Source organism: Mesoplodon bidens (genome assembly GCF_964165515.1).
Source record: "Mesoplodon bidens genome assembly, chromosome: 5".
NCBI classification, from domain to species: Eukaryota; Metazoa; Chordata; class Mammalia; order Artiodactyla; family Ziphiidae; genus Mesoplodon; species Mesoplodon bidens.
In genome coordinates, this window is record NC_138161.1 from 73,151,943 (window position 1) to 73,176,567 (window position 24,625).

A 24,625-nucleotide genomic window follows, 5' to 3' on the forward strand; every position below is an offset into this window, starting at 1 on the left:
TTGGGCATTTTTGTTCCCACTTTAAGGCCACTACAAATAGTTCTGTTATGAACATTCTAGTACCTGACCCTTAGCGAATATATATTTTTCTGTTACATACTTTGGGATATATACATTGGGGTAACATTGCTGGGTCATAGATATGCACATTTTCAGCGTTAGTAGACACCCAGGAATACTTATTTTAAAATAACTTCTCCCATGATTTTGATACATAGCAGAGACTGTGAACAGCTGCCCTCGAACTGACTATGCCTGCCTCTTCTCCATCTCCTATTTTCTCTTTAGCTACACGTTCACAGCCACTTCCCTACGCAGCCTAACAAGCGCACAGAGATCTCAGAACCATAGCAGCCTTGTCCTCTCCAGGTTCCACTGTTCTGGGGCTCGGCCAGGAGCCTACATCTCGGACAAGGAAAGACCTGGTCAACAAGGGAGAAAGCAGACCCTGAGTCTTCAAATTCTGGAGGCCTGCTGCTCAGTTCCTCTCCTATCCCATCTCCACAAGAATGCAGGGTTCCTCTTGCTCCCCCAGAACCTGTGGTCCTTACTCTTCTCCCTCTTATGTTTCTATTCCTTGACCCACCCCAGGCATTTATATCTAGTTCTGGTTTTGTCAAGGCCAGTGGCTCCTTTTTTTGCCCTCCTAGAGTTTTATCTCCCTTGCCCCCTGGTTTTGGGGACCCTTGTAGCCCTAGCTGATAAGCCCCTCTATTCTACAGTCTCTATTTGTCTCCATGAGTTCTCATTGCTCATCTTCTACCAGGGAAAATCCAAACAAACAAGGGTATTTCAGAGTTGTCAACTCTAATGCACTCAGATTAAATTTTTCATCTTGTCTGACATTTGCTGGAGCTGTAATTTCTTCTGAATGTGCCTCTTCCTTCTCTTTCATCATCAGTTCCCTAGTTGAAAAGAGCATGTATAACCTCTGGATCAAATCAGTGGTGGTCCCAGAACTGTTGCTCTGACCGCTCCCTAATTCAAAGAACTGCTGCTGCTGGGAATCTAATTCACCCAAAGTCTCACTGTTCTCCATCTCTATTTCATATACATCAGGAAGAAGGCTGAAAAACAGAGAAAAACGATGAAAAAATATGTTAACCAAGTCCCTTTCAGGATTCAGTGTAGACGCAGACAGATAATGTAACAGGAATCAATTTTATGCATGTTATTGGAATAGTCCAAATGCAGTTTGTGGATGAAATTTGACTGAGGGGCAACTTTTTAATTCCAAAGGGAAATTAGACATTTGTGCCCATGGTTTAGGGCTCCAAATCAATATTATTTTCATCACTGAATTTTTACTGAGTACTTAGGGTTGGACTTTGCGAAATCAAACTTAAACAAATTCTTCCTGCCAGTCTCCATATGGGTTCTGTTTTTGAAACAGCAAACGTTTTTGTTGCTGCTTTGTGAGTTTTTCTTTTTCATCTTTTTCTTCTGCTCTGAAACTATTACATCTAACCTTTGATATTATATGTTTTCTGTTTTAACAGTACCCAATATTTGAATGATATTATATAGCTACTAATAAGGCATTAATAGGGGTCTCATTTTTCATAAAAGCTACAAAATTGGAAACATGGTTCTTTCGAATATGGATCATATTCTATGTACTGTTAACACCAGATCTGTGGTGTGTCACAAATCAGGAACATTTAAAACACAACCGCCCCCCCACACACCCATACACCCCACAACCAAACTTGCATCCTGAAAACTAAAATGCCATTTCTTTCAAATTATTTTCTTAAGGACTGTTTCCAGTGGTAGTATTACCCAAATTGTGAATTTGTCAACTCACAATACAATATTTTCTGTGCCACCATTTTCTGGGTTGGGAGAGGTGATGTTAACACATTTGGGTCTCATATCTGCAGGGGAATATTTGTTGATGGCACCTGGAGAGAGAGTGGGTGGTTAGTCTAAATTTTACCCTTCCACATTCTATCACCCAGTCAGTTCATCTTTTCCTGTGGTTGGAGGTGTTTCCAAGAGCAAGTTAATTTTATAAGGAACTCAGCAAAATATGTGCCTTCTGACTTTGCAATACCTTGTTGGCAAAGTCAGTGAGATATAGCAGTGATTGAGTCAAAAATTCTCATGCTCTGTGTGTCACAAGCTTGCAATATAATTCAAAGATATCTCTTATTCCCTTATAACATCTGGTTCTCTCACTCGAAAAGGAAGTTATTTCTAGAAAACAGTATTAACTATTGAAATTGTCTGCCCTATTTATCTTGAGGTTGGAAGAAGGCATCATTTTTTTTTTTGCAAGTGACAAGCTTGCCACTAAATATAAATCCTGAGTGCCAAGATGCTGAGAGTTCCATGAGCCCTGGGCTTTATGAGTGCCAGAAAAATCTGCATCTCTCTGATTCCCCATTAAACTTGCAGGAGCTACAGACAACCATTCAGGGTGGCCTCTATCACACTCCTAATTCCCGGCACAGACCCGGACTTGCTTGATGCTACAAGCTCTTAGGTTTGCTACTATAATCATGTCTGGAATTACAGCACATGGACAGAGACTGGGAAGCCTCTCTCAAATGCCTACTGTGAAAAGACTCCCTTAAACCCCTTGCCTGGCTGTGCCTGAGCCAGCTGTCTGAGACAGAGGCTCTAGAAGAGATTTGTCCCCATGGCTCTTAAGAATTCAAGTCAGAAGCAAAGTTGATTTACAGTGACAAGATGAAACAGAAGTCCTTGGAGTGGGTGGAGGGTGGTGACAGTGGGGTATTATGTATTACAGTGATACCACTGTAATACTTTATTAAAGCTTTAGTAATTGATGTATAGTTTAATAGATAAGAGCACAGCCCTGGGGTCAGAATGCATAGGATTGAGTCTAGAATTTGCCAACTATTAACTGTCAGCTTTTGAGCAGTTGATTTAATGTCTGTGAACCTCAGTTTTCTCACTTATAAAATGGGGATACTACTACTTTCCTTAGAGGGTTATCCTGAGGATTATATGATACAATCCTTTAAAAAACTTGGCACATAGTAAACACAGATTAGGGTTAAAAGACACTTTTCACTTTCTGGCAAAGACCCTGACAGTGGGACAGCAGAGCTCAAGGTCAGTAGGACCTGGGATTTTCTCTGTGGTTTTCTCATTGCCTCCTACTCACACCTAGACTCCACCACTCTTGACTGAAGTGAGAATCATGTTACTAAGTCAACTGGTGGATTGTGCAAAGAGGTATCTATTGCAAAAGCAACAGAAGAGAAAAACTTTACTGACTTACGTCTGATTGAATGAACAAAAGGCTTTACAAATTTGACGATATAGTTCAAATCTGGCTTGTGGGTTCGGCCAAGCTGGACTAAGTGATGATCCAGTGGGTGTCTGGCTAATTCTTCTAATTCCTTGTCATTGTGTAGAGGACCAAAGGAAAACACAAATATGGAGTAGCCCTGACACTTGGCTCCAGAGATACATTTCTTAAGACTCCCCTGTCTAAAGGGTTGGTTTCACCCGCAGATATAACAAAGATAACTTCGTTTTTCCTCAGGTTGGGGGTTCCTACATAGACATTGTCAATTGTCCACTGTAGGGCATGGCCAATAAAAACATCTCCATTGAGCTGTTGAAGGGAGTCTTGGAGATGATGTTTCACTTGGTGTATATTGTTATAAGTAACCAAATCAAATTCTAGGTAGATGGGGCTTTCTTCTGTGTTGGGCATATAGCCTGGAGGAGAGTATGTCAGGACTGCCACTCTGTCTCCCAAGGTGGAGGTCAGTGGATCTGGGGCCAAGTGAAAGTAATCAAGCACTGAGGTTATAAAAGCTTTCACTTCCTTAAATTCATCATTTCCTATTCTTTGGGAAGCATCTAGGAGAAAAGCCACATCCATGTAATATTCTTGAGGAGAGGCATCTCTGAGTTCATAAGTAAGACTTGGTTCTTCTTTTCTGCCATGGCTTTCCTGTCCTGCAACAGAATAACTCAAGTCACTATTTTTAGTAGAAGGAAAACCTTGAAACTCTTGGCCAAGAATGGCAATACACAGCATGAGGTGTTGTCATACTTCATTCCCACACCCATGGCATACGTTACTAATCAATATCAGTACTTGTTCCCAGATGCATTCTCTAAGTACATCTCTACACAGTGTGTGGAGAGCCATTACCACTTGACAGGTATTCTCACATGTGAAGAAACCTATTTGCTACCCCATCTCTGATCTTTGTCAAAGGATTGATGGATCCTCCAGCTATTTTCATATGCAAGGTGAAAAACATACAGCGATTTTTAGCACATGCCACATGGTTACAAAATTTGGAGTACATACTGCATGAGATTTCATTATATGTAATGACCCCAAGAGAAAAGTAAATATGTCAAAGACACATTTATTGATGACATCTTTATATACATGCTTAAAATATGCACCATAGTATGATGTCATGAGAAGAAGTATAAATGCTGACTTTAGAGTCCAAATTCTGTGTAAGACATGACATACTCTAAGACCTTGGTACTCAAAGTACCAGGCTACACACAGCTTATTGGCCCATGACAAGATAAGAAACTTGCACCATGATATAAGTCAACTACATCACTAAGCACACACATTATTTCATTTTATTTTATTTTATTTATTTATTTTTTGTATCAAGACCTTCTCAAGGAAGGAAACAATGCCCCAGTTACACTCTGATGCTACCTTCTTATCTTGTTGGAGGCCAGCACTTCAAGTGGCCCTGCTCTAAAGGGTCATGAAACCATGTCTACAATCATGGGGGACGATGGCTGGTTGGTGAGGTCACAACAGGAAATGCCAGCTCAGAAAGACAGGAGGATGTGGTCAATGTTCTTTTTTTTTCTATGAAAGAAGTATGTTTGAGAACCTAATCAAGCAAGAAGTAGATTCCTAACTGGCAAAAACTTATTACTGTCCAATTGTGCTTGGCCCATTATTCATGTTTTGCATCTATTACTTTATTTAATCCTCACAGCAACCACCCTCACAAATGAATTGATTAACCTGTATAAATGCCACAAAAGTTTAATATTGAAATAGAATGCAGAAAAACAACACACAAATACTATCAGACGACTTCTGAATGCTCAATGATCTCTGCATTCCTGGGGTAAACTCCACATTATCTTTTTTTATTTATTGTAGGATTTTTTTCTGACAAATAACATTTGTATATATTTAAAGTGTACAATGTTCATCAAAAAGTATACAAATAAGAAATGCTAGAGAGAGTGTGGAGAAAAAGGAACCCTCCTACATTGCCAGTGGGAATGTAAATGGGTGCAGCCATTATGGAGAACAGTATGAAAGTTCTTTAAAAAACTAAACATAGAACTACCATATGATCCAGTGATCCTACTCCTGGGCATATATCTGGAGAAAACTATAATTCAAAAGGATACGTGCACCCCAATGTTCATAACAGCACTATTTACAATAACCAAGACATGGAAGCAGCCTAAATGTCCATTGACAGATGAATGGATAAAGAAAATGTGGTATATATACACAATAGAACAGTACTCAGCCATAAAAAAGAATAAAATAATGCCACTTGCAGCAACATGGATGGATCTAGAGATGATCATACTTAGTGAAGTAAGTCAGACAGAGAAAGACAAACATCATATGATATTGCTTATATGTGGAATCTAAAAAAATGACACAAATGAACTTATTTACAAAAACAGAAATAGACTCACAGGCACAGAAAAGAAACTTATGGTTACCAAAGGGGAAAGGGAGGGGGGAAGGATAAATTAGGAGTTTGGGATTAACATATACCCACTACTATATGTAAAATAGATAACCAACAAGGCCTATTGTATAGCACAGGGAACTATACTCAATATCTTGTAATAACCTATACTAGAAAAGGATTTTTAAAAGAATATATAGATATACATATATATGTATGTATAACTGAATTACTTTGATGTACACCTGAAGCTAACACAACCTTGTGAATCAACTATATTTCAATAAAAAAATTTAAAAATTGAATGAAAAAAAATTAATAATAAAGTGTACAATATTTTGATATAAGTATACCTTGTATAATGATTGCCACATCAAGCTAATATTGTTGGATTTGATTTGCTAACATTTTGTTTAGAATTTTTGCATCTATGTTCACGAGGAATGTTGGTCGGTAGGTTCCTTTTCTTGTAATGTATTTGTCTGGTTTTGGCCTCAAAGAATGAGTTTGGAAGCATTCCTTCCTATTTAATATTCTGGAAGAGTTTATGCAGAATTGGTATTATTTCTTCCTTAAATGTTTTGTTGAAGTCACTAGTGAAGTCATCTGGGCCTGGAGTTTTCTTTATGGAAAGTTTTGAACTACAAATTCAATTTCTTTAATAGGTTTAGGAATATTTAGGTTACTTCTCCTTGAGTGAGGCTTGGTAATTCATACATTGCAACTAATTTGCCTATTTCACTTAAAATGTCTAACTTATAGGTAAAAACTGCTTATAATATTCCCTGATTATCCTTTTAATATCTGTAGAATATTTCTCCTCTCTCATTCCTGATATTGGTAATTTGTGTTTTCTCTTTTTTACTGGTGAGTTTGACTATGGGTTTATCAATTTAATTGATCTTATCAAAAATCCACTTTTGGTTTTATTGATTTTCTCTTTTCTATTTCATTGAGTTCTGCTTTAATTTTATTACTTCCTTTCTTCTCCTTACCTTAGGTTTAACTTGTTCTTCTTTTTCTAATTTCTTAAGATGAAAGTTGAGGTCATTGATTTGAAACCTTTCTTCTTTATCAGTATAGGCATTTAATGCTATGAATGACATCCTGCTTTAGTAGACAGTACTGCTTTAGTGGAATCTTACAAAGTCTAGTATATTGTGATTTTATTTTCATTCATTTCAAAATACTTGCTAATTTCCCCTTTGCTTTTTTCTTTGACCATGGATTATTTAGAAGTGCTTTACTTAGTTTCCAAATACTTGGGGATTTTTCAAAGATCTTCTTACTATTGATTTCAATTTAATTCTGTTTTGGTCAGAGAATATACTTGGAATGATTTGAAACCTTTCAAATTTTGAGAATTGTTTTATGGTCTACAGTATGGTCTATCTTGGTAAATGTTTCACATGTACTTGAAAAGAATGTGTATTTGCTATTTTGTGTGCAGTGTTCTGTTAATATCAATTAGGACAAATTAACTGATACTGTTGTTCTGGTCTACGATATTACTGCTGATTTTCTGTCTATTCTTTTGTCAGTTATTGAGAGAGGTCTTGAAACCCACTGAGGGTCTTTTTTTTTTCTTAAGTCTTTATTCTCCTTGAGTTTTATTTTGGATAATTTCTATGGCTACATCTTCAAGGTCACTAGTCTTTTCTTTTATCAAATCTAATTTCCCATTAATCCCATCCAGCATATTGTTCATCCTAGGCACTGCAGCTTTCACCTCTACAAATTCTATTTAATTTTTATTTTTTACATTTTCCATGTCTCTACTTAACTTTTTAACATATGGAGTATAGTTACAATAACTGTTTTAATTTCTTCATTACTTCTAACATCTTTGTCAGTTCTGATTTGGTTTTGAGTGATTGTGGTTTTGATGATGGGTTCTTTCTGCTTTTTATGCCAGACATTATGAAATTTGCCTTGTTAGATATGGGATAGTTTTATATTCTTATAAATACCCATATGACTTGCTTTGGGAGGCAGTCAAGTTACATGAAAACGGTTTGATCATTTTGGGTCTTGCTGTTATGATTTGTTAGGTATGTCCAGAGTGGTACTTAATTTAAGGATACTTATTCCCCACTACTGAAGCAAGACCTTCCTGAATTTTCTTCCCAGTACTCTATGAATTATGAGTTTTTCCAGTCTCGCTGGTGGTAACAGGCACTATCCCTGGCCCTGTGAGCAATGGGCATTATCCTCTAATCCTTTCAGAAGAATGTTCCCCCATGCTCTGGTCATTTCCTCAATGCTCGTGCTATCAGCACTCTGATGAATGATGAAGAGGCATCCTCTGCAGAGTTCTGGGTTTTGCTCTCTGAACAGCTCTCTCCTCTCTGGTGTTCTGTCCTGTGAATTCTTACCACCTTGGTCTCCCTGTACTCTCAGCTCTGCTTCCTCATCTCAAGGAGTGCACTGGGTTCCACCTGAATTCCCCTTCCTGAACCATGGCCTGGAAACTCTCTCTTGGCAGTAAGCATGAGAAATCATAGGGTTCATCTCATTGGTTTCTCATCTCTCAGAGATCATTTTATTTCCTGAAGTCCAGTGTCCTGACAATTGTTGTTTCATTTCATGTATATATATATATATATATATTTTTTTTTTCTTTTGGTTATTTCAATTGGTAGGTAAATCCAGTTCCTGTTACTTCACCTTGGGCATTTCTAATACATGAGAACTAACCATCTTGCTTGAGATATTCCTATGTTCTCTCCCTTCTTATGAAGGACTAAGAACTGGTCATTAATGTGCCAGACTTTTCCTTTATCAGTACATTCATAGTTATTGAACAGGATGTTACATTTCATGAGCTGTTTGAAATCTATGCACCTCCAATCCTCCACCAAGAACCTAGTTTCAAATTCTTAGAATTTTTGATAAATATCAAGATTCTTAATTGCTAAATATAAAACTGGAAGTGCAGACAAAAGCATAAATATATTTGTCTATGTAATGGATGCTATATAATATACTTTAGCCCTAAAATACTGCCAAAACCTCTTCTAGAGTTCTTGGCAATAGTGTATGAGGATGTGTGAAGATTAGTTAAATGGACATTTCTTTCCTTTTGAGTTTACAATCCTGGAATTTACTAATCATTACCTGCTCTGCCACCAGGATCTCCATTTTGGCTTTTTAAAAAAGGCCAATCAACACACTTTGTTAAAACATAAGGAAAAGTATTTCATAAATGTGCTGGTAGAAGAGGAAGGGGTAGAAATGAAAAAGAGAAATTACAACTGATATCACAGAGATACAAAACATCATGAGATACTACAATCAATAGTTACATGTCATACATACTACTATATATAAAATAGATAACTAATAAAGACCTACTATATCACACAGGGAACTCTACTCAATACTCTGTAATGACCTATATGGAAAAATAATCTAAAAAAAGAGTGGATACATGTATATGTATAACTGATTCACTTTGCTGTACAGAAGAAAGTAACACAACATTGTAAATCAACTATACTCCAATAAAAATTAAAGAAAAAAAAAGTTACATGTCAACAAATTAGACAACCTAGAAGAAATGGATAAATTTCTAGAAACATACAATCTTCCAAGACTGAATCAGAAAAAAATATACAGTCTGAACAGAGTGGTCACTAGTAGTAAAATTGAATTAGTAATCAAAAAGCTCCCAGCAAACAAATGTCCAGAACTGATCAGGTTCATAGGGGAATTCTACCAAACTTACAACAAAGTGCTAATACCTATCCTTCTCAAACTATTCCAAAAAATTGAAGAGGAGGGAACACTCCCAAGTTCATTCCAGGAGGCCAAAATTACCCTGATACCAAAGCCAGAAAAAGACACTACAAAAAAAAGAAAATTACAGGCCAATATCTCTGATGAATATACATGCAAAAATTCTCAACAAAATAGTAGCAAACCTAATTCAACAATATATAAAAAGGATCATACACCATGATCAAGTGGGATTTATGCCAGGGATGCAACAATGGCTCAATATTCACAAATCAATCAGTGTGATACACCACATTAACAAAAGGAAGGACAAAAATCACATGATCACCTCAAAAACATTTGACAAAATTCAACATACACTCATGATAAAAACTTTATAGCACAGGGAACTACCCTCAATATTTTGTAATAACCTATACGGGAAAAGAATCTGAAAAAAAATCTGTATATATGTATACAACATACACACACACACACATAAGTGAATCAGTTTGATCTACACCTGAAAATAACACAACACTGTAAATCAACTATACTTCAATTTAAAAAAATAAAGTAAAAGCAAACAAAACAAAACAAAGCAAAAAATGTGGGTATGCAGGAAACATATCTTAACATAATAAAGGTCATTTATGACAAAGCCACAGCTAACATCATATGCAACGATGAAAAGCTGATAGGTTTTACTCTAAATTCAGGAATAAGACAAGGATACTCACTCTTGCCACTTCTATTTAACATAGTATTGGAAATCCTAGTGACAGTAATAGGGCAAGAAAAAGAAATAAAAGGCATCCAAATTGGAAGGGAAGAAGTAAAATTGTCTCAGTTTGTAGATGACAATATACTATATATGGAAAACTCTAAAGTCTCCACCAGAAAACCATTAGAACTAATAAATGAATTCAGTAAAGTTGCATGATACAAGATTAATACACAGAAATCTGTTGCTTTTCTATACACTAATAATGAACTATCAGAAAGAGAAAGCAAGAAAACAATCCCGTTTAAAATCACATCAAAAAGAATAAAATACCTAGGAATAAACTTAACCATGGAGGTGAAAGACCTATACTTTGAAAACTATAAAATATTGTTGAATGAAGGAAATTAAAGATGATACAAATAAATGGAAAGATAGCCCATGTTTGTGGATTAGAAGAATTAATATTGTTAAAATGTCCACACTATCCAAAGCAATCTATGGATTTAATGCAATCTCTACCAAAATATCTATGACATTTTTCACAAAACTAGAACAAATCATCCTAAAATTCATGTGAAACCACAAAACATCCTGAAGAGCAAAAGCAATATTGAGAAAAAAGGGACAAAGCTGGAGATACCACTATCCCAGACTTCAGACTATACTACAAAGCTACAATAATCAAAACAGCAAGGTACTGGCACAAAAACAGACACATAGATCAATGGAACAGAATAGAGAGCCCAGAAATAAGCCCACATACTTATGGTTAATTAATCTACAACAGAGGAGGCAAGAATATACAATGGAGAAAAGAGCCTCTTCAATAAGTGGTACTGGGAAAACTGGACAGCTACATGTAAAACAATGAAATTAGAAAATTTCCTCAAACCATATACTAAAATAAACTCAAAATGGATTAAACACTTCAATGTAAGACAGAAACCACAAAATTCCTACAAGAGAACATAGACGAAACACTCTTTGACATAAATTGTAGCAATACTTTTTTGGATCTGGCTCCTAAGGCAAAGAAAAAAGAAAGCAAAAATAAAGAAATGGGACCTAATGAAACTTAAAAGCTTTTGCACAGCAAAGGAAACCATCAACAAAACAAAAATACAACTTACTGAATGGGAGAAAATATTTGCAAATGATATGATTGATAAGGGGTTAATATTCAACATATATAAAGGGCTCGTAGAACATGTTATCAAAAAAACAACCCAATCAAAAAAAGAGCAGAAGACCTGAAGAGACCTTTTTTACAAAGAAGACATACAGATAGATGGCCAACAGGCACATGAAAAGATGATCAACATTGTTAGTCATCAGAGAAATACAGATCAAAACCACAGTGAGATATCACTTCACACCTCTCATAATAGTCATCATCAAAAAGTCACAAATAACAAATGCTGGTGAGGATGTGAAGAAAAGAGAACCGTCCTACACTATTGGTGGGAATGTAAATTGGTGCAGCCACTATGGAAAACGGTATGGAGGTTCCACACACAAAAAAACTAGAAACAGAACTACCATATGATCTAGCAATCCCACTCCTGGGTATGTATCTGAGGAAAGTGAAGACACTAATTTGAAAAGATACATTAGACTTTGTATGATACATGAGATTTTGTACACACACCTCTCCATTTCACACTGCCAACCCAGGCCTGTCTGGTGAGGTCACTGGCCCAATGTTCATAGCAGCATTATTTACAATAGCAAAGATATGGAAGCAAATTAAGTGTCCACCATCTGAAGAATGGATAAAGAAGACATTTTATATATATGTATGTATATATATATATATATATATATATATATATATATATATATATATATATATATATACATACATACATACACACACACACACACACACACACACAACAATGAAATATTACTCAGCCATAAAGGAAGAATGAAAATTTGCCATTTGCAACAACATAGATGAACATGGAGGATACCATGCTTAGTGAAATAAGTCATACAAAGACAAATATTGTATGTTTTTACTTTTATGTGGAATCTAAAAAATAAAAAAATAAATGAATGTAATGAAACAAACTCACAGATACAGAGAACAAACCAGTGGTTACCAGTGAAGAGAGGGAAGGGGGAAGGGGCAAGATAGAGGTAGGGGATTAAGAGGTACAAACTACTATGTATAAAGTAAATAAGCTAAAAGGATATATTGTACAACACAGGGAAGATAGCAAATATTTTATAATAACTTTAAATGAAATATAATCTATAAAAATATTGAACCACTACGTTGTACAACTGAAACTAATATAATATTGTAAATAAACTATACTTCATTAAAAGAAGAGGAAGGGTTGACTTAGCATGTTAGTGAAATATTTTTTCATACATTGCCCACACCAGAGATAGTACTCTTTTTTTTTTCCAGTTTTCTCTTTACAAATGAGCAAAATCTCAATCCTTTTCCAAAGTACCCAGCAGAACTATTTTCTAAAGAGGTATATTTTACCTTCAACATCTCTAAAAATAGGTTCTCTACCCATTACGGGATTAGCATGAGAATCAAAGAAGTTAAATGCTAAACTTTAAAATTTAGTCAAACACTAAATAATCACCTATGATTATTCTGCTTTGAGTCTAAATTATCTTATTAGGAAAGATTGGGCCTTTAAAAACATTTTCCTTCAAGAAAATCTGGCAGAAGTGTGGATAAAGTTTACCCACAGCTCAGAGCAATGCTGTGCATTTTCTGGAAATGTCACCATGCCAAATTCTTATCTCCAACTCTGTGGAAGAATTTCCTCAGAATGGCAGAGGAGGAAGGGCTTGCTCACTTGTTATGACTTGAAAGGAATGAGGGATGCAGCTGGATTTCCAGGGAAGTGCCCCTAGGGATTAGCCTAATTTCAGCTGAGATTTAAGCCACAGGGCCAGGTGTGCTCCAGTAACTTTTGGGAGAAGCAGAGGTGGAAGGGAATTGAGGGAGATTGAGCCATCTGGACTGGGATTACATATGCTGTGGAGCTATGGTGTTTGTGAGAAATCTCAAGATATGCATGAGTTATCTTGTGGTCTGCCTTGAAATTTGTACAGGGGCCAAAATTAGCCATGTGTTCTCTATAGGCAAGCTACATGGACAAATGTGGTTACTTTATATGTACATTTCTGTCCACAAGGACTGCAGCAGATATTTTTCAAGTTAACCTTTTTTATGACTTCCTATGAGTCTGGCAATGCTTTCTTTTTCAATTTTTCCATTTTCTCAGTATTGAACTGAGCATCCAGGATGCTTCAGGTCTTGTGCTCAGCTCCATGCTTATCTCCTCTCATTTAATATTCCACACAGCACTATAAGGATGAAATTATCATTGTGCCCATTTTACAGATGAGCAAGCTGAGGCTTGGAGGGGGCAAATGACTTGGTCAAGAAAAGACAGCCTGTAAGTGGTAGAGGCAGGATTTGCACCCAGCTCTGTGTAACACCTTCAGAAGAACTGCTCATCAGATTTGAGGGTGGAACAGACACATTAAGGGACACATTAGCCACCTTGCCAAAGGCCCAGGACCTGGTTTGAAGAACAAGGTTCTCAGTCAATGCTATTCCTAATGATTGAAGCTACTAAAGAAAGTTTTCTTCCAAAAGTAGGCAGTTAAATAAAATTTGCAGTATTTTCTTCTTTAGTCATTATGGAACAGTGGTTATGAGCAGAACCTTAGGAGTTTGAGGTGAGTCTATACCATTTGTTAGCTCTGTGATTCTGAGTCTCTCCCATGCCTCTGTTACATTATCTAAAAAATTATAAAATTGTTATAATAAACTATAACCTTATAAGGTTTTTGAGAGAATTAAATAAAAATTTCACAGTGCCTAGCACATCCTAAGCACTCTATAAATATATTTTTTAGAAGGAAAAAAACATAGAAAAGTCTCAGATATCTGAAAATCCTACCCATGATACTATATTCTATAAACCAGAATTTCCCAAAAATGCAAAGTCAGCTGATATTAGTGGAACACAACGGACACGCGTACAAGCTCATTCTGTTGCATTTACACATACTTTAACTGCAGAGGAGTTGGAATGACTTACACACCTCTCCATTTCACACTGCCAATCCAGGCCTGTCTGGTGAGGCCACTGGTCAAGCTCTAGGCTGGGGCACAAATCTCTTATGGTCTCTTATGTGTCTGTGACTATGTGTCATTGATTTTATGCCAAAGGGAAATAGAGACATACTTTTCAATCTCTTGTTTTGTTAGATGCGTTCCTCTCTCCACCACTTGCCTGAACAAGTAGGAGTCACTGTCTTAAAATGGACTTCATCATTTTCCCCAAAGACAGAATAAATATCTTTCTTGGCCTAGACTTTTCTAGGTGGCACTTGGTCCAAACGACTCACTCTTGCCATCTATGTCACACTCTGAAACAACAATCTACAGAAAGGTACCAGCATACTGAGAAAAGTGATGCATGCCTTAGGAGTTATTTATACCCAGACCACATGGATCTTTGTTTTCTTAAAAATTTTATTGAAATGTAGTTGATTTACAGTGTTGTGTTAATTTCAGGTGTACAGCAAAGTGATTCAGTTATACATATATATATTCTTTTTTAGATTCTTTTCCATTATAGGTTATTACAAGGTATTGAGTGTAGTTCCTTGTACTATACAGAAGGCCCTTGGTGTTTATCTATTTTATATATAGCAGTGTGTATATTTTAATCACGAACTTCTAATTTATCCCTCCCACTTTGGTAACCATAAGTTTGTTATCTATGTCTGTGAGTCTGTTTCTGTTTCATAAATAATATCATTTGTGTTGTATTTTAGAGTCTATATATAAGTGATATCATGTAATATTTGTCTTTCTCAGTCTGACTTATTTCACTTAGTATGATAATCTCTAGGTCCATCCATGTTGCTGCAAATGACATTATTTCATTATTTTTTATGGCTGAGCAATATTCCATCGTATATATACATCACATCTTCTTTATCCATTTATCTGTTGATGGACATTTAGGTTGTTTCCATGTCTTGGCTATTGTAAATAGTGGTATTTTGGTTTTAATGGTGTTAGTTTTTGCTCTGGCCTCTGGATGAGTTTATAAGGCCAATCTATCTGGCCTTATGTCCTTTAAATGAGTTATAAGCAGGAATTTCTAAAAATTAAATTAAAGACACCTTCAATATGGCAGAGGAGTAAGATGTGGAGATCACATTCCTCCCCACAAATACATCAAAAATACATCTACATGTGGAACAACTCCTACAGAGCACCTACTGAATGCTGGCAGAAGACCTCAGACTTCACAAAAAGCAAGAAAATCCCCATGTACCTGAAGGGCAAAAGAAAAAAGGAAAAACAGAAACAAAAGAATAGGGATGGGACCTGCACCTCAGGGAGGGAGCTGTGAAGGAAGAAAAGTTGCCACACACTAAGAAGACCCTTCACTGGCAGAGATGGGGTGTGGGCAGGGGGGAAACTTCAGAGCCACGGAGGAGAGTGCAGCAACAGGGGTGCAGGAGGCAAAGCGGAGAGATTCCTGCACAGAGGATAAGTGCCGACCAGCACTCACTAGCCTGAGAGGCTTGTCTGCTCACCCACCAGGGCAGGCGGGGGCTGGGAGCTGAGGCTCGGGCTTTGGATGTCAGACCCCAGGGAGAGGATTGGGGTTGGCTGCATGAACACAGCCTGAAGGGGGCTAGTGCACCACAGCTAGCCAGGAGGGAGTCCGAGACAAAGTCTGGAGCTCCTGGATAGGGAAGAGACCATTGTTTTGGGATGCGTGAGGAGAGGGACTTCCTGTTCTGTGTGCCCATAGATGGCAGAGCATGACCTAAGTGAGCTCCAGAGCCAGGCATGAGCTGCGGCTATCATCTCAGACCCCAGAGACAGGCATGGACCGCTAATGCTGCTGCTGCTGTCACCAAGAATCCTGTATGCAAGCGCAGGTCACACTACCACACACCCTCAGGAGCCTGTGCAGCCCACCACTGCCAGGGACCTGTGAGCCAGGGACAACTTCCACAGAAGAACACATGGTGTGCCTCAGGCTGTTGCAATATCATGCCGGCCTCTGCTGCTGCAAGCTCGCCCCACATTCCAATTATGGCTATGGTGCCCCTCCCTCTCCCCAGCCTGAGTGAGCAAAAGAGATCTAATCAGCCACTGCTTTGACCCCCTCCTATCTAGGTGGTGAACAGACGCTTGAGGGTGGCCTACATGCTGAGGCAGGGCCAAAACCAAAGCTGAACTCCAGGAGCTGTGCAAACAAAGAAGAGAAAGGGAAATTTCTCTGTGCAGCCTCAGGAGCAGCAGATTAAATCCCTGCAAACAATTTGATCAACACTACATCTGTGGAATAACTGAACAGACAATAAATGTTCCCAAAATTGAGACAGTGGACTTGGGGAGCAATTGTAGACTTGGAGTTTGCTTTCTGTGTCTGATTTGTTTTTGGTTTTATGTTTATCTTAGTTTAGTTTTTAGTGTTTGTTATCACTGGTGTGTTTGTGTACTGGTTTGGTTGCTCTTTTCCTTTTTTCTTTTCTTCTCTTTTTGTGAGTGTGTGTGTGCATGTTTCTTTGTGTGATTTTGTCTGTTTAGATATGTTTTACCATAAGTTTGGGGGTTCCATCTGTTCATTTTGTTTTTCCTTTTCTTCCAAGCCATGTGGCTGGCAGATTCTTGGTGCTCCAGCCGGGTGTCAGGCCTGAGCCTCTGAGGTGGGAGAGCCAAATCCAGGATATTGGTCCACCAGAGCCCTCCCAGCCCCATGTAATATTAATCAGTGAGAGCTCTCCCAGACATCTGTCTCAACACTAAGACCCAGCTCCACCCAACGTCCAGCAGGCTCCAGTACTAGACACCCCATGACAAACAACTAGAAAGATAGGAACACAAACCCACCCATTAGCAGAGAGGCTGCCTAAAGTCATACTAAGTTCACAGACACCCAAAAACACACCACCAGATTTGGCCTTGCCCACAAGAAGGACAAGATCCAGCCCCACCCACCAGAGCACAGGTACCAGTACCCCCCACAAGGAAACCTACACAAGCCACTGAACCAATCTCAACCACTGGGGGAAGACACCAAAAATAACATGAACTACGAACCTGCAGCCTGTGAAAAGGCAACCCCAAACACATTAACTTAAACAAAATGAGAACACATAGAAATATGCAGCAGATAAAGAAGAAGGTAAAAACCCACCAGATCAAACAAATGAAGAGGAAATAGGCAGCCTACCTGAAAAACAATACAGAGTAATGATAGTAAACATGATCCAAAATCTCAGAAATATAATGGAGAAAATACAAGAAACTTTTAACAAGGACTTAGAAGAACTAAAGAGCAAACAAACAATGATGAACAACACAATAAATGAAATTAAACATACTCTAGAAGGAATCAGTAACAGAATAACTGAGGCAAAAGAATGGATAAGTGACCTGGAAGATAGAAGAGTGGAAACAACTGCCACAGAGCAGAATAAAGAAAAGAGGATGAAAAGAATTGAGGACAGTCTCAGAGACCTCTGGGACAACATTAAATGCACCAACATTTGAATTATAGGGACCCCAAGAGAAGAAGAGAAAAAGAAAAGGTCCGAGAAAATATTTGAAGAGATTATAGTTGAAAACTTCTCTAATATGAGAAATAGTAACATTAATCAAACTATCAAAAATTAAACTCAAAGAAAAATTACTAAAAGCAGGAAGGGAAAAGCAACAAATAACACACAAGGGAATCCCCATAAGGTTAACGCTGATCTTTCAGCAGAAATTCTGCAAGACAGAAGGGAGTGGCAGGAAATATTTAAAGTGATGAAAGGGAAAAACCTACAATGAAGATTACTCTACCCAGCAAGGATCTCATTCAGACTTGAAAGAGAAATTAAAACCTTTACAGACACACAAAAGCCAAGAGAATTCAGTGTAACCAAACCAGCTCTACAACAAATGCTAAAGGAAGTTCTCTAGGTGGGAAACACAGGAGAAGGAAAACACCTACAAAATCAAAAACAAAACAATTAAGAAAATGGTAATAGGAACATGCATATTGATAATTACCTTAAATGTAAATGGATTAAATGCCCCAAACAAAAGACATAGACTGGCTGAATGGATACAAAAACAAGGGCTGTATATATGCTGTCTACAAGAGACCCACTTCAGACCTAGAGACACATGCAGATTGAAAGAGAGGGGATGGAAAAAGATATTCCATGAAAATGGAAATCAAAAGAAAGCTGGAGTAGCAATTCTCATATAACACAAAATAGAGTTTAAAATAAAGACTATTATAAGAGACAAAGAAGGACAAAACATAAGGATCAAGAGATCAATTCCAGGAGAAGATATAACGATTTTAAATATTTATGCACCCAACATAAGGCAAATGCTAAGAGCCATAAAAAGGGAAATCAACAGTAACACAAAAATAGTAGGGGATTTTAACACCCCACTATCACCAATGGACAGATCATCCAAAATTAAATTAAATAAGGAAACACAAACTTTAAATGACACATTAGACCAGGTGGACTTAACTGATATTTAAAGGACATTCCATCCCAAAACAACAGAATATACTTTCCTCTCAAGTGCACATGGAACATTCTCCAGGATAGATCATATCGTGGGTCACAAATAAAGTCTCAGTAAATTTAAGAAAATTGAAATCGTATCAAATATCTTTTCTGACAACAACATTATGAGACTAGATATCAATTACAGGTAAAAAACTGTAAAAAATACAAACACTTGGAGGCTAAACAATATGATACTAAATAACCAAGTGATCACTGAAGAAATCAAAGAGGAAATCAAAAAAATACCTAGAGACAAATGACAATGAAAACATGATGATCCAAAACCTATGGAATGCAACAAAAGCAGTTCTAATAGGGAAGTTTATAGCAATACAATCCTACCTCAAGAAACAAGAAACTTCTCAAATAAACAACCTAACTTTACACCTAAGCCAATTAGAGAAAGAAGAAGAACAACAACAACAAAAAAAAAACAAAGTTGATAGAAGAAAAGAAATCATAAAGATCAGATCAGAAATAAGTGAAAAAGAAATGAAGGAAACAATAGTAAAGATTAATAAAACTAAAAGCTGGTTCTTTGAGAAGATAAACAAAATTGATAAGCCATTAGCCAGACTCATCAAGAAAAAAAGAGAGAGGACTCAAATCAACAGAATTAGAAATGAAAATGGAGATGTAACAACTGACACTGCAGAAATACAAAGGATCAGAGAGACTACCACAAGCAACTATATACCAATAAAATGGACAACCTGGAAGAAATGGACAAATTCATAGAAAGTACAACCTACCAAGACTGAACCAGGAAGGAATAGAAAATATGAACAGACCAATCACAAATAATGAAATTGAAACTGTGATTAAGAATCTCCAACAAACAAAAGCCTAGGACCAGATGGCTTCACAGGTGAATTTTATGAAACATTTAGAGAAGAACTAAGACCTAGCCTTCTCAAACTCTTCCAAAATATAGCAGAGTGAGTAACACTCCCAAACTCTTCTACGACGCCACCATCACCCTAATAACAAAACCAGACAAAGATGTCACAAAGAAAGAAAACTACACTGAAGAACATAGCTGCAAACATCCTCAACAAAATATTACCAAACAGAATCCAAAAGCACAATAAAAGGATCATACACCATGATCAAGTGGGGTTTATTTCAGGAATGCAAGGATTCTTCAATATATGCAAATCAATCAATGTGATATACCATATTAACAAATTGAAGGATAAGAACCGTATGATAATCTCAGTAGACACAGAAAAGGCTTTTGACAAAATTCAACACCCATTTATGATAAAAACTCTCCAGAAAGTACGCATAGAGGGAATCCACCTCAACATAATAAAGGCAATATGTGACAAACCCACAGCTAACATCGTTCTCAATGGTGAAAAACTGAAACCATTTCCTCTAAGATCAGGAACAAGACAAGGGTGCCCACCCTCACCACTATTATTCAAGAAGGCTTTGGAAGTTTTAGCCATGGTAATTAGAGAAGAAAAAGAAATAAATGGAATCCAAATCAGAAAAAGAAGTAAAACTGTCACTGTTTGCAGATGACATGATACTATACATACAGAATCCTAAAGATGCTACCAGAAAGCTCCTAGAGCTAATCACTGAATTTGGTAAAAGAGCAGATACAAAATTAATGCACAGAAATATCTTGTATTTCTATATATCAATGATGAAAAGTCAGAAAGAGAAATTAAGGAAACACTCCCATTTACCATTTCAACAAAAAGAATAAAATTCCTAGGAATAAACCTACCTAAGGAAACAAAAGACCTGTATGCAGAAAACTATGACACTGATGACAGAAATTAAAGATGATACAAACAGATGGATAGATATACCATGTTCTTGGATTGGAAGAATCAACATTGTGAGAATGACTATACTACCCAAAGCAATCTACAGATTCAATGCAATCCCTATCAAACTACCAATGGCATTTTTCACAGAACTGGCACAAAAATTTTCACAATTTCTATGGAAACACAAAAGACCCCAAATACCCAAAACAATCTTGAGAAAGAAAAACGGAGCTGGAGGAATCGGGCTCCCTGACTTCCTATACTACAAAGCTACAGTAATCAAGACTGGCACAGAGACATAAATATAGATCAATGGAATAGGATAGAAAGCCCAGAGATAAACCCACACACATATGGTCACCTTATTTTTGATAAGGGAGGCAAGAATATACAATGGAGAAAAGACAGTCTCTTCCATAAGCGGTGCTGGGAAAACTGGATAACTACATGTAAAAGAATGAAATTAGAACACTCCATAACACTACCCACAAAAATAAACTCAAAATGGATTAAAAAGCTAAATTTAAGGCCAGACAATATAAAACTCTTAGAGGAAAACATAGGCAGAACACTCTATGACATAAATCACTGCAAGATGCTTTTTGACCCAACTCCTAGAGAAATGGAAATAAAAAAAAATAAACAAATGGGACCTAATGAAACTTAAAAGCTTTTGCACAGCAAAGGAAATCATAAACAAGATGAAAATACAACCATCAGAAGGGAAGAAAATATTTGCAAATGCAGCAACTGACAAAGGATTAATCTCCAAAATCTATAAGCAGCACATGCAGCTCAATATCAGAAAAACAAACAACCCAATTCAAAAATGGGTGGAAAACCTAAATGGACATTTCTCCAAAGAAGACATACAGATGGCTAACAGGCACATGAGAAGATGCTCAACATCACTAATCACTAGAGAAATGCAAATCAAAACCACAATGAGGTGTCACCTCACCGGACAGAATGGCCATCGTCAAAAAATCTAGAAACAATAAATGCTGGAGAGGGTGTGGAGAAAAGGGAACCCTCTTGCACTGTTGGTGGGAATGTAAATTGAGACATCCAGTATGGAGAACAGTGTGGAGGTTCCTCAAGAAACTAAAAATAGAACTACCATATGACCCAGCATTCCCCCTACTGGGCATATACCCTGAGAAAACCATAATTCAAAAAGACATGTACCACAATGTTCATTGCAGCACTAGTTACAACAGGCAGGACATGGAAGCAACCTAAGTGTCCATCAACAGATGAATGGATAAAGAAGATATGGCACATATATACAATGGAATATTACTCAGCCATAAAAAGAAACGAAATTGAGTTACTTGTAACGAGGTGGATGGGCCTAGAGTCTTTCATACAGAGTGAAGTAAGTCAGAAAGAGAAAAATAAATACCGTATGCTAACACATATGTATGGAATCTGAAAAAGAAAAGAAAAGAAAGAAAAATTAGTCATGAAGAACCTAGGGGCATGACGGGAATAACGACTCAGACCTACTAGAGAATGAACTTGAGGACACGGGGAGGGGGAAGGGTAAGCTGGGACAAAGTGAGAGAGTGGACATACATACACTACCAAATATAAAGTAGATAGCTAGTGGGAAGTAGTTGCATAGCACAGGGAGATCAGCTTGGTGCTCTGTGACCACCTAGAGGGGTGGGATGGGGGGGTGAGATAGAGAGGGTGGGAGGGAGATGAAAGAGGGAGGGGATATGGGTTTATAAGTAACTGTATAGCTGATTCATTTTGTTATACAGCAAAAGCTAACACAACATTTTAAGGCCATTATACTCCAGTAATGATATGAAAAAAAGAATTAAATATTTATGGCTTTAAACATGTATGGTTTATAAAAAAGCATGAGAGAAAAATAATTAAATTAAAATTTAAAAATTGAATTGTACCACCAAAATTGTTTTAAAAATAACTCTCCCATTGATGACATGATGATAGTCAAATTTGGCAGCTGGATATATTTTGTCATTGGAAAATGCAGACAATGCCCTTGCCAGACAACACAGCCTACATTGTTAACGTTTCTGTGGAAATGGGCATGGATTTGAATTCTGGCTCTGTAGCTTACAAGCTGTGTGATGTTGCTTGAGGATCTTAACCTTCACATCAGTGTCCTCATCTGTAATATGTAATAGTCATTATAATAATAATAATAGATTTTCGTGGTAAGGATTAAGTTAAACCATGTATATAAAGTGCCCGGCGCATAGTTGCACTAAATAAGTGGTAGCTTCTGTGATTACTATTATTTCTCATGCATTGTTTGATCATCAAGTGAGAGAGTGAATACAATGCTGAAATGAATACTGGCCCCCAAAGCATTCCACCTGCACTTTTTTTTTAAACATCTTTATTGGAGTATAATTGCTTTACAATGGTGTGTTAGTTTCTGCTTTATAACACAGTGAATCAGTTATACATATACATATGTTCCCATATCTCTTCCCTCTTGCATCTCCTTCCCTCCCACCCTCCCTATCCCACCCCTCTAGGTGGTCACAAACCACCGAGCTGATCTCCCTGCACTTTTTATTAAAGTGAATACTTTCTTACTTATATTAGGTTTTTTTTTTTTTTTTTTTACTCAGAGTGTACTCTGATTATCAGACTACAAGCTCCTTGAAGACAGGGTCACTGTCTGAATCTTTTTTTTTTTTAAATATCTCTAACCCCCCAAAAGACTAGCATGGGGCTTAATTCAGAACAGGAGTCAGATACATATTTGCTCCATGGATATTCATGGGAAAATCCATGTAAATGCTTGGTAGAGTCCTTTCCTATAGGAAGTCCTCAATGAGGGCTGCCACTGTTTTGTTGATCACCACCACCACCATCACCCAATTATCACTTCAACTATCTACATTTTATTCCATTAGCAAAGGGTCCCATGAAAAAAAGTGTTGCTAACACTATAGAACATTGCTTTAGTAACTGCAACAAATGATTGCATGAGACCTACAGAAGCAGCCTCCATGAAGTCAAATCATCCACATCCCATGAACTCGTAGTTCACATTAGCTCTGCCGCATGCAAAATCTTCAAGGAAGACGCCCAAAGTATAATAACTATACAATAAATTCTCAAGCAAAAGTGAAAGTCACAACCTCAGTCCACAGCTTAAAATGAACAGGAGACTCAGTTTGTCCCCCAAAGAGCATTCAGATGGTTGAGATTTCCTAAAGCGTTCATGAAATATGTCATTACAATTCAGACATGATCCCAATTCTATCACTGACCTCTTTAGCATGTGTACAGATATGAAAGTAGGACATTCAGCTGGGGGACTGCTCCACTGGGTGACTCAGAAGCTAGCTCTGCTGCATTTAATTCCAGTACAGATTTAAATGTAGCAGAAGATATATGTCTTCAAGTTCAACACGTGACAGCAAAAATTGGAAGCAAGCTAAGTGTTCAACAACAGATAAATAGTTAAATACATTCATTCATTGAAAGTAACGTGAACACAGAAAAATCAGTATGAAGCTTGCAGCAATATGTAAAAGGTATAACATATGTGAAAAGCAGGATATGAAATTGAATAAAACTATGTAAACTTATATGCCTGTGGAAAAACCAAAGACTGTACTCCACACCACAAATAGCTCAGTCTGCTAAATTGTGTGATTTGTGACTCTGTATTAAAATTTTATATGGTATGATAGTACTTTTACAATTTTTAAAAAATTAACAGAATCCTGAGGGTGTACTGGGAAACAGTGGACAGGGTGTAGAAATCTTGAGTCCCTGTACTGAATTTTTTAGTTCCCTTATCTTGGGGGCTTGAAGTTTCTTCTAAAACAGGGTTTCTTTCACTATTGACAGTCTGACTGGATAATTCTTTGTTGTGAGAGGATGTCCTGTGTGCATTGTAGGATGTTTAGCAGCATCTGTGGACTCTACCCACTAGATGCCAGTAGTACCCTCCAGTTATGACAACTAAAAATGTCTCCAGACATTGCAATATGTCTCCTAGGGTAGAGTAGGGTGGAATCATCCCCAGGTGAATTTGCAAGAGCTAATCACTAAATACCTTTCCAGCTCTAATACCTTATGATTGATTCAAAATTAAAAGATACATT

General features: G+C 37.1%; 1 protein-coding gene across 1 annotated transcript in view; it reads right to left on the reverse strand.

The window, feature by feature from the left end:
• Positions 1-745: 745 nt before the first annotated feature.
• Positions 746-24,625, reverse strand: part of COL6A5 (collagen type VI alpha 5 chain) — a gene marked incomplete at both ends in the record, with an annotated part of 108,651 nt that continues 84,771 nt past the window's right edge. The window contains 4 exon segments of the mRNA XM_081235341.1: positions 746-1,067; positions 1,808-1,904; positions 3,254-3,436; positions 3,439-3,942. Coding sequence (XP_081091467.1) covers positions 746-1,067; positions 1,808-1,904; positions 3,254-3,436; positions 3,439-3,942 — 1,106 coding nt within the window.